The 15690-nt window shown below is 49.9% G+C and overlaps 6 protein-coding genes across 6 annotated transcripts; 3 read left to right on the forward strand and 3 right to left on the reverse strand.

Annotated features, from left to right (window-relative positions):
• Positions 1 to 149: 149 nt before the first annotated feature.
• Positions 150 to 1154, forward strand: pxr1 (telomerase inhibitor/ribosome biogenesis protein PXR1; the record flags this gene model as incomplete). Its single annotated transcript, XM_058463743.1, has 3 exons — positions 150 to 172; positions 225 to 1080; positions 1134 to 1154. The coding sequence occupies 3 exons, from the start codon at positions 150 to 152 to the stop codon at positions 1152 to 1154; spliced, it is 900 nt and encodes a 299-aa protein (XP_058320221.1).
• A 565-nt stretch (positions 1155 to 1719) lies between these two features.
• N7508_005678 (putative C6 transcription factor) lies at positions 1720 to 3693 on the forward strand (the record flags this gene model as incomplete). Its single annotated transcript, XM_058463744.1, has 1 exon — positions 1720 to 3693. The coding sequence occupies one exon, from the start codon at positions 1720 to 1722 to the stop codon at positions 3691 to 3693; it is 1974 nt and encodes a 657-aa protein (XP_058320222.1).
• Positions 3694 to 4792: 1099 nt separating this feature from the next.
• On the reverse strand, positions 4793 to 8301 carry N7508_005679 (cytoskeletal protein-binding protein SLA1; the record flags this gene model as incomplete). Its single annotated transcript, XM_058463745.1, has 3 exons — positions 4793 to 4818; positions 4878 to 7980; positions 8104 to 8301. The coding sequence occupies 3 exons, from the start codon at positions 8299 to 8301 to the stop codon at positions 4793 to 4795; spliced, it is 3327 nt and encodes a 1108-aa protein (XP_058320223.1).
• A 623-nt stretch (positions 8302 to 8924) lies between these two features.
• Positions 8925 to 10505, reverse strand: N7508_005680 (PRKCSH domain-containing protein; the record flags this gene model as incomplete). Its single annotated transcript, XM_058463746.1, has 2 exons — positions 8925 to 10328; positions 10392 to 10505. 2 exons carry the CDS (start codon positions 10503 to 10505, stop codon positions 8925 to 8927), a joined length of 1518 nt encoding a protein of 505 aa, XP_058320224.1.
• Positions 10506 to 11344: 839 nt separating this feature from the next.
• N7508_005681 (pirin family protein) lies at positions 11345 to 12454 on the forward strand (the record flags this gene model as incomplete). The annotated part of the gene is made up of 1 exon (XM_058463747.1): positions 11345 to 12454. The coding sequence occupies one exon, from the start codon at positions 11345 to 11347 to the stop codon at positions 12452 to 12454; it is 1110 nt and encodes a 369-aa protein (XP_058320225.1).
• A 746-nt stretch (positions 12455 to 13200) lies between these two features.
• rad7 (uncharacterized protein) lies at positions 13201 to 15385 on the reverse strand (the record flags this gene model as incomplete). The annotated part of the gene is made up of 6 exons (XM_058463748.1): positions 13201 to 14228; positions 14281 to 14442; positions 14491 to 15043; positions 15090 to 15117; positions 15165 to 15200; positions 15255 to 15385. Coding segments are annotated over 6 exons (1938 nt in total), but the record flags the coding sequence as incomplete, so codon positions are not given.
• Positions 15386 to 15690: the final 305 nt, after the last annotated feature.

Here is a 15690-nt window from a genome sequence, read left to right on the forward strand (position 1 = left end):
GCTGAGAGTCGTTAATTGTCCCCGTAGAGGTTGGTGGTTATCGTCTTATCGCCTGCTTACTCATCCCGCTCCCCGGTCTCGATTTTTTTTGAATTTGCAAATCTTCTTGCTAGCCTCAACCCCCATACTACATCTTTCTTGAATCCACCATGGGTTTAGCAGGGCCGCGAAAGTATGGAATCACTTTAAATAACCCCATGCTTCTTTATCTAACCCGCGAACAGGAAGACCAAGATCTCCAATGATCCAAACAACACCAATTGGACCCGCTCCACATCAGGGTTCGGCCATCGGATCATGAGTTCTCAGGGATGGAAACCTGGCAGTCTTCTGGGAGCCCGAGATGCTGCCCATGCCGATATGCTGACCGCCGCCAGCGCTTCCCATATCAAAGTCACTCTCAAGGACGACACCCTTGGACTGGGCGCCCGCATCGGCCGCGACCCTATGGAACCCACTGGCCTTGATGCTTTCAAGGGCCTACTCGGTCGACTAAACGGCAAGAGCGACGTGGAACTCAAGAAAGAGGAACGAAAGCGGGACGACGTCAGACTGGCTCGATATGCCGCCCTCAAGTTCCCAGAGGTCAGGTTCGTCAGTGGAGGACTATTGGCGCAGGAGCAGAAGCCTGAGATCGCTTCACCGACCCCGAAGGAGGATGTCCCCACAAAATCGAACATAGACAAAGAGTCTAGCGAGAGTTCATATTCTAGCTCAAGCGAGTTAGATGATGCAACGCGCAAGTCCAAAAAGTTGAAAACCAAGTCGAAATCAAAGAAAGACCGCTCGGGGGCCGAGGAAACGGATTGCACAGAATCGAGCTCGGAATTGAAGGAAAAGAAGGAAAAGAGGGAGAAGAAGGAAAAGAAGGAAAAGAAAGAGAAGAAAGAAAAGAAGAAGTCCAAGAAAAGAAAGGCGGACGGTGAGCCGACTGAATCTTCTGATCAGGCTTTGGCACCAGAAGTCAAAGCGACACCAACAGTATCAGGGGAGAGGCGGCCTATTGGGCGGAATGTCTTCCGGTCACGCTATATTGCCCAGAAGAAGAAGGCTTTGATGGACGACAAGTCCCTCAACGAGGTAAGACTTCCTTTGCTCAGAATTCTATGATGTTTGCTAACGAAATCACTTAGATCTTCATGATCAAAGCATAGAATAATGTCTATCTGCATCTGAAGCGCATTGTTTATAGACCTTGGAGTTTGAGGCGTTTCTGTAATCTTCCCCCCCCACCCCCCAACCAATACCAGATATATCCCATTCAATGAACTGAAAGCCTGGAATTTCCATTGAATCAAACACCGTAGAAGTCTATGGAGTAGAGCCTTGAAGTGTTGGCCCACTGGTGATGCTGAGTCATCCCGCAGAGTCCGGGGAAAGCAGACGCCCGCACTTAATTATTAAAACTTGCATCTTCAAGGTAATGACTTGACTCCAGTTTTCACATCTCGGTCTAGGCCCTATATAACGCGTCTCGATGACTACCACTACTCCAAACGCCTGAGCCTTTTTACATGCGCTATCGGGATGCCTCGAGCAAGCACCACTCCGGGAGCTCGGCTCCGGTGTCGACGAGCCTGCGATAGTTGTAAGCGGCGGAAACAGAAATGCAACGGCGAGCAACCATGTACAATCTGTGTACAAAGGCATAAGGAATCCGAATGCCACTTTTCGGATCGGCCTGCACGTACACTCAAGCCCGACGTTAAAGACTCGACAATGTTGCTTAGTGAGCGCATGATACCATCACCGCAAAGGGAAACGGCTATGGATCGACTCTTGAACTCTTTGGAAGACCGTGGAATGAATTTAGAGCACCAGGCTAAGGATGAGAAGGAGGGGACGGCTCCAGTTCCCAAAGTGGCGCGACTTCTTCGCGATGGCCAAGGAAAGTTCATGTATATTGGCGATTCAGCAAGCCTTTCTTTCTTACAGAGTGTGCGCCGTGTCGTTACCTCTTCAATTGGCCGATGCGATTTCACTGAGGACAACTCGCGGCATTCCATGCTTGAGGCCTTCCAGAGCAACCCCAGCTCCCAGCCACCTGGGCCTCTGGTGACGCCTCCGAGTGACGACGAGGCTCACAAGCTAGCCCACCAATTTGTGCTTGCCACAAGCCCTCTATTAGATTTGTTTGACCTGAAAGAGTTCCACCCGCGACTTGCCAGCTGGGTTGCCAACCCCTCAGGCGATGAAGACACTGTCAGTTCCATTTTCTATCTGGTACTCGCCATCGGAGCCCAAGTTTCCGAGATTGACCAGAGCTTGGCCGAGCAATACTTCGGCAGTGGTCGCCAATTAGCGTTTTCGGCATTCCAGGAGACCCCCAGCATCTATACTATACAATCATACATTTTGGTTTCCATGTACATGCTCGGTGCCTGCAGACGTAACGGCGCATTCATGAACCTTGGAATTGCTTTGCGTGCTGCTTACGCGGTGGGAATTCACCGGAAAGACGCAAACGCACTGTTTTGTGGACGCGAACAACGGGCGAGAGAGCGAGTTTGGAAGAGTCTCCGCATGATGGATCTTTTCCTCAGCGCGTCCTTAGGGCGACCTCCAGCGACCTCTGACTATGACTATGACATACGCGATGATGCCCTTGTATCGGGAGAATCACAGGCACTTCGAACACCCGAACAGCAGCTCTCCATTGCGGTCATCTCACTGTGTCGAATTTTTGAACGGATTCTGACAGATGTCTATATGAAACAAGTGATATCAATCAATGTCGCAGAGAACATTTCGAATCAGCATCGGGCCTGGGTTCGAACCCTGCCAACAATCCTCAAGATGCAGACCGAAAGCCTCGAAAACAAAACCATGGAGAGCAGTTTAGCTGCAGCCCATGTGTTTGGGTCATATTACTGGTCAATCATCCTGCTGACCCGGCCATTTCTTGTCTACCGCGTTGCTCAATATGTTAAGGGCAAAGCCGATCCATCTTCTACTCAGGAGACTCGAAACGGGAGCTCTCGCATTGCACTATTCGCCGATGCGTGTGTCTATTCAGCATTGCGAGGCTTGGATGTCGTCGATGATCTCAGTCACTATGCCGCCCTCCCACGACGGCTACCATTTCTAATCAACTCCGTCTTCAATTCCGTCATTGTGCTCGGCGCAGCCTTTTTCGCTGATTACGACAATCTTCTCCCATTAGAAGAGGGGATAAACAAAGCCGAACGATTTCTAGGCTTATTTGTCCCGCATGATCCTCATGCCTGTCGCTTTTTTCAAATCATCAAGTACCTCCGTGGGGCCGTGGCCGAGTATGTCTCACGACGAAATAGACAATGGATGGACCATCGCAGTAAGCAGGTTGACCAACTTTTTGGCCAAGTTGGCGGCGGCGAAGATCCCAACTCTCTGGCCTCGGGGACCGGTCGTGATGTTCCACCTCTTGGCCGACCGAGTAATCCACCCTCAGCAGCGGTGCCAACTCCTACCTCCCCTGGCAAATTGACTGGCGGCACGCCACCCTCTTTCCTCACTCCACAGCCACCACAATTCTCTGCCGGCGACGATGTATGGGACGCCCTCTGCAACGGTACGAATGAAGCTGCTGCTTTGTCATATGATGCAGCAATATCCGCTCTGACTACTTCTGGGATCCCCGTGGGTTGCTCCCCTGGGGGGGACCATTCCATCAGGACAACCTGCTGTGTCTGGTGGCCCGTCCCCTCTCTCTGATGTAATTTTCCCAGACAATGGTTTACTGTATATGGCCGAGGATCTTCCAAATTTTGGTATCTGGCCGGAAGACCCGTAATTAAAGAAGCACCGGGCAAAGATACTTTGTCATCTGAAGGCTGCTTTGTTGGAAGCAGGTGTGCTAACATGGGTCGGTGTTTCACTGTTTTGGGAGGTGGACGATATTAATGATGCGATGGTTCCTTTCGATTTGCTTTTTTGTTATTGTCGGACAAATGGGACGGGCGTTATATACCCCGGGGCTGATGAGTTTACTCCAAGTTTACTAGTTTAGTAGATTCTCTACCCTTCGATTGTGGCCATTCAGATCATCCCTCGAGCTAATTTCGCACACCAAACACCAGTAGTTATTTAAGAAGGCGTTGGAGCAACAGCAACGTCTCTGCCTGGGTGGCGTGCGATTTTACCCCCTCTTCACGACACAGACAAGCGAAGCCGAAGATGCAGAACGAAATCAAAACTGGGTTTGACAAATGTTGAATTCGCTACGTCTGCACCATACATACATTATCAAAGACTGGAAGCTGTCCAGGAAAAGAAACTTTGCTAACAGAAATGCTGCCAACATATTGATGAGTTATGTATGAACTAGTAATGGAGAACAAGATCAGAATGAACCATCCAGGTAGTACGAAAGGAAAGAGAAAATAGGAAAGAGAGAGACATCCACACAATGAGCATCATCATCGATGGGAATTATATGGCAGGAGGCTAGAGACAACGAGAAATGCGGGACGGGAGAGACAACCATATCTGCAAAGGAGCACAAAGGGGGCAGGCATATGATGCTTTGTTCAGTGTGGGACTTCTGGAAGGGAGTAGAATAATTTGTGTAGTAAGATTCGATACGCGCTGTGTCAAAACGAGGTAGAGAAGCCATGATATGTACGCGTGTCGGTCCCAAAGCACCAGCACCAGAGAGAGAGAGAGAAAAAAAAAAGCTGCAATGGAAGAGATCATCCCAGCCCCGAAACAAGCAAAAAATCAGATAAAGGTGTAGCAGGGAAAAAGGAGTCCAAATGTCGGATAACCAGGGTTTATATACGCCAGTCTAGTACCAAGCGAAGAGGACCGCAGATCAGAAGCCAAACGGATTATGGGGTGCTGAAGAGTTTGGTTAGTCGTCCATCCTTTGTACTGTGATTAAGACAGAGAATACATACTAGCTTGTGAGAGATTAGCCCTGAGTCCTGTTGGCTGTGGCTCAAGCTTCTTGGGACCGTCAGGCTTGACACCGAATCTGACGGACGGAGGCGGCCCTGTCTTTTGCGGTGATAGAGGAGTGGCTGTGGGCTGCTGAGGAATCGGCGGCACAGGGGGTGGGGAGGTTGCAGAGTACTGGTTACCAAAGCCATTCGCACCAGTGGGCTGTGGTCGCAATGCTGGAGGGAGAACGGAGTTGATACCGGTTGGCATTGGTTGCTGAGGTTGCGCAAATCCCCCAAAGCCTGTAGGCTGCGATGCAAGTCCCTGGAAGCCAGGCTGTTGGAGAAATGGCTGTTGCTGTTGCTGGACACCGAATTGGGATTGTGGAACAAATCCTGTCGACTGAGGCATCAAGCCATTCCCGTATTGGTTCTGCCCCATGAATCCCGTTGCTTGTGGCTGCATTGCTGGCTGGAAACGCTGCTGGTTCAGTTCACTCAGGCTCTGTCCGGGAGGTGCAACCGGAGGGCCGGCTTGGGGAAGTCCAGTCAGTTGAGCCTGCAATGGAGGAAGCCCAAAGGAGCTCTGTTGCTGCGAGAAGTTCTGTGGCGCAGACAGTGGACGTGGAGGGGGAGGAGGCAACAGCGAGTTTTGTCCCAAGGCCTGAGGGGGCTGGGGGCGCTGCCGGGCTTGTGTTGGCTGGAATCCGGTCTGCTGGGGGCTAAAGTCCTGTTGCCCTGCCTGTGCCACTTGGTTAAAGAAGCTAGGCGTGGCACCTGTTTGCTGAGGCTGTACTACCGGTGACTGCACTGCAGTTTGTTGCGGCTGAAGAGCCGGCATGGGCGGAACTGGCTGTGCGGTGCCTGTGGGCTGTGCAGGGGTGGGCTGCAAAGGAGCTTGAAGCAGAGTCAGATCCGCCATTGCTCCAGTGATTTGCTTTTGGATTGGAGCCTGAGCTGCCGCCGGCGGTGTCGAGGTAGCAGACACAGATGCCGTGGATGGCTGCTTTGGCTGCTTTACCTCCCAAGCATCGTCGTCAAATCCGCGTGCAACGGGCTTCTCTGGCTCGGCAGGAGGTGGACTTGCCGGTTTGTCCTGGGACTTGGAGTCGTCTGTCTGTCCAAACACCTTCGGATCAACAACATCCCCAGCTTGGACGCTTGGGGTGGGCCTGCCCTTGCGAGTGTTGTTGCGCAGTGTACCACCGGGCCCAGAAAATAGACCACCCTGCCCTCCATCATCCCCATTGCCAATGAATTCTTCACCCCCAAAGCTCACATTTCGAGGCTTAGATTTGTCGACACGGTTGTATTTGTTATCCAAGACCTTCATAACACGCAAAGCATCACCCTGGTTCAATCCCAAAGTAATAAGCGTTTCCATCTTAATGTCGGGAAGCACAGATTCATCCATTGAATCCTTGATAAAGCTTTGCGCATAACGTTCGCACCGATGTGGCCCAACGCCAGCCTTCAAGAAGAAGTCGAACCAATCGTACTCGGGGTGTTGCACGGAAGCTCCAGACTTGCTGGCCTCGGGAGTGACTCGAGACTTAAGGCTTGAGAGGGGTTTATCCTCCTCCAGTGAAACGTTGGCGGCTTTCTCCACAAATTCCAAATCTTCAACAGACATCTTCGAGACAGGGACGGCGATCTTGATACCATTCACTTTGTGCAAATGAATCTTTCCATCATGAAGACCTACGAACTGCGCGTCCACGGTGAAACTCTTGGAACGATCTGTCCATTTGCGAACCTTTTTCGGGTCTGGTTTGGATTTCGATTTGCTGTCGCGCTTCTGGCGGTCCGAAGAATCCATCGAGTCCGTGCGTGACTTGCCCATTGCAAGTTTGGTCAGTCGGGCTTCTTCTCTTCGATTCTTTTCCACACTCGTCAGACCTGGGTCCTCTGGAAGAAGTGGCTTGGTCATCATTCCTGTGATTTCAACATAACTGCTAGGGACAACGCCTTCCTTATTGTTCTTCAATCGCCGCACCATCCACCACTCTTCAGACTTGCTGTCATCTATGATGACAACCTCATCACCCACAGCCACAGTCACTTCATCGTCGCCCTGTGCCATAAAGTCGTAAAGAATCTGGCCCTTCTTCTGGCCGCCGCCTTCTCCGGCTTCTAGGACCTCACGCAATCCCTCAGCCCTGTAGGCTCCGGCAATCTCGCCGAGCGCTGCAACAACCTCTTGGGCAGTGTCCTTCGCTCCTGCATGGAAGTCAATGCTCTTGCTTGGCCTCACAAGATCAATGAAGACATGCTTGCCTTCAATCGAGTAATGAGTGAGCTTTTCCGCACTCCATTCTTGTTGTCGGTCATCTCCCTCAGGAGAAATGAAAATGATACCAGTAACCATGTTAATACCCAGTGTTGTTGGCATCTTCTTTCTTTTGCCCATTACCTCAACCATTTCATTGATGTTATAGATATGGTATCCGGAAGGAGATCGCGGTGTCATCTCACCGGCCCTATTGTAAGGTGGGGAAGCCTTGACGCGAGTTCCATCGCGATTAAGTGAAGAAGGCGCTGCCTGCTGGGGGCGAGGTGGCGCTGGAGAGGGCTCTGGGGAATACTGAGGCATCGGTGGGGTTGCATGCTCCGAAGGTGGTCGGCGCGGTAGAGCAGGGGGCGGAGACTCCCCATTGCGATCCTCTGCTTCGTCGTACGATGGTCGGACTGGAAGACTGGGTGGCGGAGGCTCGTCTCTAGATGACTCGGTAGGAAGACCCGTGGGAGCATGCTGTTTGTGGATGATATCGGCAATCGCAGCAGCAGCGGGGTTTTGAGACAAATCAATCGGGGAACTAGCCGGAGGTGCCTCAACTTCTTCTTCTAAGCCTTGCGTTGGTCGCTGTGGAAGAGACGGTGCCGCAGGCTCGGCTGAAACAGAAGGTGGAGTAGGGACATGCGCTGCAGCAGAGGCAGTATCCTCAATGATTTCTATGTAATTTGACGGCGCAAATCCATAATCTGAGTTGATCCCTACCAATGTCCAATCCGGGTCCGAGATATCGTACACCAGCAATTCGGCATCTTCAGAGAAAGACACTTCCTCATCGGTCTGTCGCGTGTAATCAAAAAGGGCCGTGGCTCTGTGTACTGGTTGCGCCTATGCAAGTCAAGTAATCAGATCTTGTTCGTACAAGCATGGTGCGCTTAATCACGAAGCACGAGAGCATGCGTGGAGTACTCGCATAGTGCTCTCGCAGCCCATGAGCATTCCGAAACTCACCTCTTCGACATAGTTGCTGGGGACTAGACCCTCGGGTTCATCCTCATCATCCCGATCGGCCTTTTTCTTAGCCCTCCACCAATCATCGTCCGAGTTCTTTTCCAAGATATACAGCAGGTCTCCTTCGTGGATCTGGAGTTCACCCTCTCCTTGTGGCTGGTAATCGTACACAGCCGAATAGACACCGAGGAACCCCATAGTAGATATGAAGAGTAATCTCACGGCACCAGCGAGTGTTATGTCAGAATATCCTGCAGCTGCAAGTGGCAGCGTCTGCTACACGTGCCAGCGCTAATTGTCGGGGATCGGAGTGTTGTCGGGGATCGGAGTGTAGTCGAGGGAACGGGGAAGTGACGGCTGCTCGGTCAGCCTTGGCCTTTAGTGCGCGGAGCAGGCAGGGGGAGATAAGGTAGAGTTCTGCGAGGGAAAAGACAAGTCCAAGGGGATTGAGGGAGAAGAGAGAGGGAGAGGGAGGCCAAGGTTGGATCAGGGAGGGTGGGAAGGTGGGCCGGGGCGATCGGTAGGTTCACGGAGTCACGTTGCCTACGTATGCTATGCTATTTTTTCCCGCTTCGCTTGAACATCAATTGATGCATGAATTGCTTTTCTATCTTACTGTATTTCATTCTTGATACTTATTCTGGATTGATATGCCCCTTTATCATTCCATGTGCTCCCACCACTCGGTTCTCGGGCAATTGGGGCATCTGACGTCTTTGGGCATGAAACTAACGGGCATATCTACAACACGCGGGCATATGACTTGAGGATAGGTTGGAAATATGGGAAATTCTTAAACGTACATGGTTTACTATACAATGTCATAGCTCATCTTTGAATGTCTCTTCACTGCCTTCACCTTCGAGCTTCTCAGACTGTCGTGCCGGGTTGCGCTCCTCAACTGGCTCGGATTCTTGCTTCGGTTTATGGCCTGTGGGAGGTTCGTCTCGAGATGTCGCATCCTTAGGCGATTTCTCCGGCTTTAAATCATCATCATCCCAATCCTCATCCTCGGCGAGTTTGCCTTGGAACATGATCACCCCGTTGGTTTCCACGATCTCAAGCGTCCAATCTTTACCATCTGCTTGCTCATCCAGTAACTTCTTCATGTCCTCCACCTTCTCCGGGTCGAGATCATACTTCTTCAGAACTTGCTTGGAGATTTTGCGGATTTCACCATTCTCGCGTTTCGCAACGACCTCCACACGTTCCTCACCCGCAGAAGCTACTCGACCCTTTTCAATTTGCTTGCCCTCCATGCCGACAAGCTTTCGACCTCCAACTTCGATCCCTCCGACAATTTGAAGTTCAGGCTGGGTGGTATCAGCATCGGCGGCTGCGTCGGCCAGTTTGTTAACTTTGTACCACTCCTTGATAGCTTCCCATTCAGTGACTTCGTCCGGCATCAGAATCTCGCGGCATTCGATATTATGCACCTCATCCTGCTGCGGTGGCAAAAAGGCAACATCGTCACACAGGCGAGGGGTGTAGATAACCATCAGATAAGAGCACGTTGCAAGCTCCTTGATCCACCCGATGTGATCTGTCGACTGCGGATGGCAATGAAACTGCACCTCTACCTTACGTTCACGTCCGGTAAGATCGCATTTAGTCCCGCCCCGGAGATGCTGGACCAAGTAACGTGAGCCACCCTTGGCATGAAGCTCTGCCACATCTGTTTTGGCCGGTTTGGGATCTTCCTCGTCCTTGTCCCCAATGAATCTTCCCAATATGAAAGAATGTGTTGTTGTATCTTCAATTGGTGGGTAGTGGGGAATACCACGACCAACAGGAAGTGCATGGAACTGCTTGATCTGCTTTTGGTAACAGAAGGAATAGGACCACCAGCCGGAAAAATAGTACATGCATTTCCCTTCCATCTCGCGTAGAAGCTCCAGGCCACGATCCGTTGCACGAGCTAGCTCCTTTTGCTCTTCAGCTTTGCTGTCACTTTTGTCTCTTGTCGTATTGTGGTCGTCGTTCGTAACAAGCGGGATCTGGCAGAGAAGTCGTCGGTCTTCAATAATCATTTCTTCATACGTGAATAAAGGACGTTCGAACTCCCCTTGAGGAAGGTCAGAGGGATCGCTTCGCTCCTTGCCCATGTAGAGCTGAGGCTTGTTCTGATCATTGTTGGGTTGTCTTGCGTCGGGGTTGGCTTGCGATTGGAGCAATGCGTCGGCCTGGACTTCAAGGACATATTCCTCGGGGAAAGTCACTTGATACTAGCGATAGTAGAGTGTCAGAATACAAGTTAACGCGGTATCAAGGGCATAAATTTGACATACTTGGGGATAAGCCAGGATGTCCTCGTTAATGTTGAACGGCTTTTTACTCGCCCACGCACTGGATACAGCACATGCTAGCACCAGCCATGGCGAGAGTCTAGTAATCTGATCCATCTTTCCGATCCGATCCGATCAGATCCGATCACAGAATAATCGAAGGCTCTGGTGGAGTCCGGGGGATCTGAATGTTGGGACCTGAAGCTTCCCCGCGCAGGTTGCAGTCGCAAGACGCTTCAATCTGCAGATTGGAATGACACGCGCTTCATACGGTATCGTTCATTCGGATATGAGTTTCGCAGGTCCAAAGAGTAGAAAAGGGTACGCAATAGCGAGTTGAGAAGTGAGAGGAGCTGCGTGGCCTTATCTGATAAGGTAACCAGGTTCCAGTGGCCATGCCGCAAAAAAGATATACTTAGTGACCACACTGCTTCTACTCAGTATTCGGATGATAAGTGCCCAGATAATGTACTGTACAGAGTAACTAGATATATGTGATCATGATTGGTCTTATATAGTAATAAACATGCTAATATTTGCCCACGTGCACTATCGCTTCTATTCGGGCTACACGCCACTGTGAGTTTGATTAGTATGCCCTCTGTGATACTGAGATATACATACATATATTCAACACTGCCAGTGATTTTCATATAAACATACATCCATGGATATCTCTTACATGCTTCATCTCACGCCTGGCCCCAGTGAATGCTGACCTAATTTCTCTAACCGCATACGGTTAGTCTCTGCTTAGAGGTTGCTGACGGGGCATTTTGTCATAAGTCCGCCAGTCAATTGGCTTCGCGATTGGCCCGAGATGGCTGACTGATGTCTTAGCAATTGTACATGCCTCTGGGTCTTGAAGTATTCATGAGAAATTGACTAACGCTGACATCCTTTCCCTAACATTCTACCTACTTCACATCTCTGGTATAAGTAGTAGCCTCCCATCCATGAAACTCCTTCTACCTCTTCTAATTTGCATCACCGCAATCTTCTTTGCTTATAACCCATCTATCAAAGACTCTCTCGTCATATTTATCGGCAAAAAACTTCCATTCTTACAGCTTTTTACAAAGAAAGAAGCTATTATCCCTCAGATAACTACTCTCGACCAGGAACAACCGATCCCTGTAGTTCTTCCCGTCACAGAAATGGCTGTTCCTCGCTCAATTCGCCAAGTTTTCCTCGCCATTGAGCAAGCAGAGGGCGCAGGTGCTCGTGTGCGCCGGTCCATTGGCACTGCCAAGCTGCGCAACTTCAGTCCGTTCCTCATGCTTGACCATTTCACCATCGGCAAGGGGGCTGGTTTCCCAGACCACCCCCACCGTGGTCAAGAAACCATCACTTATCTGTTGTCCGGTGGCGTGGACCATGAAGACTTTGCTGGCAACAAGGGTACTATTGGACCCGGTGACCTGCAATTTATGACCGCTGGCCGCGGTATCATGCATGCCGAGATGCCTCACGAGAATGAGGACGGCAGTCCCAACGTCGGTATGCAGTTGTGGGTTGACTTGCCCCAGAAGCTGAAAATGTGCGAGCCCCGCTACCGTGACCTACGAGCTAGTGAGATCCCTATCGCTAAGCCTGACGACGACCGGGTCATTGTCAAGGTCATCTCTGGCCAGTCGCACGGCGTTGACTCTGTGCGCGATTTGGCATACACCCCTGTCTGGATCCTAGATATCTCTATCAAGCCTGGTGGCAAGATTTCGCAGCCTCTACCACAGGGCTGGAATGCATTTGCCTACACCTTGGCCGGAGAAACTGTCTTTGGCTCAAGCGATTCAACCCGCGTTGTGAAGGAGTTCCACAATGTCCAGTTTGACCAGGCTGGTGACTTTGTCGAGCTTTCCGTCCCAGACAATGCGGAAGCGGAGTCTCGCATCTTCCTTGTGGCTGGTCAGCCACTGGACCAGAAGGTCGTTCAGTATGGCCCGTTCGTGCTCAATACCCAGGAGGAAGTCTACCAGGCCATGCTTGACTACCAGACCGCGTCCAACGGTTTCGAAAGGACGCGGGGCTGGCAAAGTGAAATTGGAAAGAGAATGGCTTTTTAAGAGGTCTGATGAAATGTTTCGACGAATCACTTCTTGTTCATCTTTGTGTATGTATTGTATTACAGCAGGTCGCGGCGTTTGGACTCAAGATATGTTTGCTTAAATGAATGATGTTCTACCACAACCAACAAGTAAATTGTATTTGGTATCTGTTAGTTTGAGGGGTATACGATCATATCCGTTTGTTCATCTGCTTTACTATGGAACAAGGGGATGTGTTATATATATATATATTCACAAGATGTTTGGAGCGCCCTTTTGGGCACCCTGTAAGGCAAGGGTGTTGCAGGCGGGTCTTCCAAGGATCGGTCGCTTCAGCACTCTTACACTATACACTTAGGTTTATATAGCTTCCAACATAACCTGGGTAATGGCTTTGTGAACAGTGTCATCGATAGAAGATTTTATTCTCTTACGAACTATTATAACAAATGTACCGCTTTATGGTCTGGTAGTCTTCCTTTATTTAGGCTTTCTTTCTCATCGCTTTTTTAACCCTTTTTTCACGTCTCTCTCTTCTATTTTGTTCACATTCAAGTGCGTCGGTTTATAGTTCCTAGAATTGACTACACCATCAGCCAATAGGAGGCCAGGGTTTGGCTGGAAAATGGCACGGGGTGTTTTTACACATATAAATTTCGGTAACCTTCTCAGCTTGAACGATGTATGCTTTGTCACTGCCCATAATTATGGCTAAAATGAACCATCGATGATAATTCTCCTTTTTTATCAGACCTTGATACCAATTAGATGGTTTCAGATTGAGTAATTCCATCGACTTTGAGGTTTGCACCCACAGTGCCAATGACGGCAAGTCCTCTAGGGATGTGGATATCACGGATTTTGAAGCAAGCAAAAACAACCAACCTCTGCAGTGATGGACAACATCTGAAGATGCACTGAGCAATATAGTCGTCCACCGCAGTGCTGAAGGAGATGTCGAGGTACTTGAGATCAGGGTATTTTTTGTCCTCTGCAAACACTTCCTCGAATGCCTTGTAGGAAACGTGGCGACAAGAGGCAATGTTCAAGTGTTGGAGTTTTGAGCCCGAGTGCTTCATCAAGGCAATAAAACCATTGGATGCAAGCCCGACAGGCTCCGGGGGACCGGTGGGATTTGACATGTCCACATCTCGGAGAGAATGAAAGTCCGCATAGGTAAGAGCCTGGTTGGACCACCCTTGGAAAAGATCGGCTAATCCTTGATCGGTGAAGGTCGCATTCAGGGTAAGCCGAAGCTTGGATAAAGCATGGCAATGCTCATGGATGTGCTGGAGGAGACGATCATCGACAAACTCAAACTCCTCAAGAGACAGAGTATTGAGCTTAGGCCCAACAGCGGCAATGATTTGAACAAGAGACTCGGTTTTCGCCTTGGTCTCTGGCATTGGATGCAATGACAAATGCTGAAGATGCCTGAGAGTAGAGATTGCCTCGAGCGTTTTGTCTCCGATTTTGGCGAGAAATTTCAATTTCAGTCGCTGAAGGTTAGGGCAATTGTTGCACATTACCAGAGCAGTCTCATCATCGAAAGCAGAATCCAAATTCCAGAGTTTCAGACCCTGCAGTCTGTGACCGAGCTTCTTAAAAACCCGACGCCAGCAGTCATCAGTCACCAGATTTGGCCCATCCAGATGAAGGTCTTTGATTTCCATATCACTTTCGATCATGTAATCGAAAATAGAGTCCTTCATTGGAGTGGTGAAACGCAGATTGACTCTAGTGAGGTGAGGCATAGAGGCAAGAATTTTGTGGTAATCATCCGTACCAAGTTCTACACACAAATTAGCATTGGTTCTGGCTGTTTGGTGAGAGTTTGCACCTACTAGCACAGTCAAACAGGTCAATGGACTTGTAACGAGGGCGCAAGAACAATTCCAAAGTCCGAGAAGTCACAGCCCGTCTTCTAGACAAGATCTGACCAAGACGGAGCAGCAATGATGGAGGCAGGTCACCGAATTCATCAACATCGTGTATATTATCAGCAACTTTCTGGAACAAAGTTAGTATTTGAATGGCTCTTCATGTCTTGGCACATGCCTTGATGCAAGTTTCCAACAAGCTCTGAGTCCCATGCAGAGTCAAACCGTCGAGCAAGTTGGCTTGGTTTTGACGGCGACCGATGCCAGGGCCACGCTTCTTAGCAGGGGCCTTTTTCTCGTCCCCCTTTTGCTTCTTAGAGCAATCGGCACATAGCAGACCTCCATTGGGACCGGTCTTGCTATATGCAGTGACTGTGAAACGCTTCTCGCAAATTTCACAGTTTTCTAGCTGGCCTGGATTTGGACGTTGCTTCTCATCAACCATCTGCCCGGCAAGGGCATTATCATCATCGTCATCGTCCCCAGTGCGTCGTGCCTTACGGCGTGCAAAAGCCTTGGAATTTTTGATTTTGGCAATAGCCTGTTGCCGTTTGCGCTTTTTGGTCACATCCTCTGGGGAGTTTGTTTCTGGGGAGCCATTGCTTTCAGCGGTATTGGGCGAATGAGCGGCTTCGGCTTCGGCTTCAGCTTCAGGAGACTGCTGTGCTGCCCCTGTGGCTCGACGGTCATAATCATCTCGAATTTGTGCAGCCGAAATATTATTTGACTGGAACTTGTCAGTAGTGCTCGATAATACCCGGAATCCAACATACAGCAAGGAAGTCTGTCAAAGCGGAGCGCCTGTTGTTGTCAGTATCTGGGAATACAAGTGGGAGAGAAAAGCATACGGGCCCCGGATATTCCGTGCCTGTCGTCTTTGGGCCCTAAATCATGTCAGATGTCAAATAATATCATGAAGTGGTAGAAGGGGGACATACATGTTGACTTGCAAGTCACTGGACTCGTGGCGATTTCGCGTTTCACTTAACGCGCTCTTATCAGATAAGGGTGCGGAGTCGAGAGAGTGAAGGTCGAAGATCGAAGGTTGGAAATGAAGAGGTAGAGGAAGTCTTTATGTGAATCTGTGAATCTCGAAATCTCTGAGGTCTCAAAACCTTGGAAACCTTGCGAAGTTGGAATCGGATTCGCCCGCGAAGAAAATTCTGGTTCAGGCACCGCTGGATCGATCGATCACTTCTCCCTTCACATTCATTCTTTCTCCCTTTCACTATTTCTTTTCACGCTCTTTCAGTCCTGCTCCTCTCCTATTCCTTCAAACTACAATTACTCTTCCCATCAACTTCAAACTCCCAGGCTCCTAGACTCCTGGACTGCCGGTTCCACGACTCCGAAAATTTGGGGCTGACTTTGCTA

This window comes from Penicillium antarcticum (genome assembly GCF_028974205.1).
Source record: "Penicillium antarcticum strain IBT 31339 chromosome Unknown utg000005l_segment0_segment0, whole genome shotgun sequence".
NCBI classification, from domain to species: domain Eukaryota; kingdom Fungi; phylum Ascomycota; class Eurotiomycetes; order Eurotiales; family Aspergillaceae; genus Penicillium; species Penicillium antarcticum.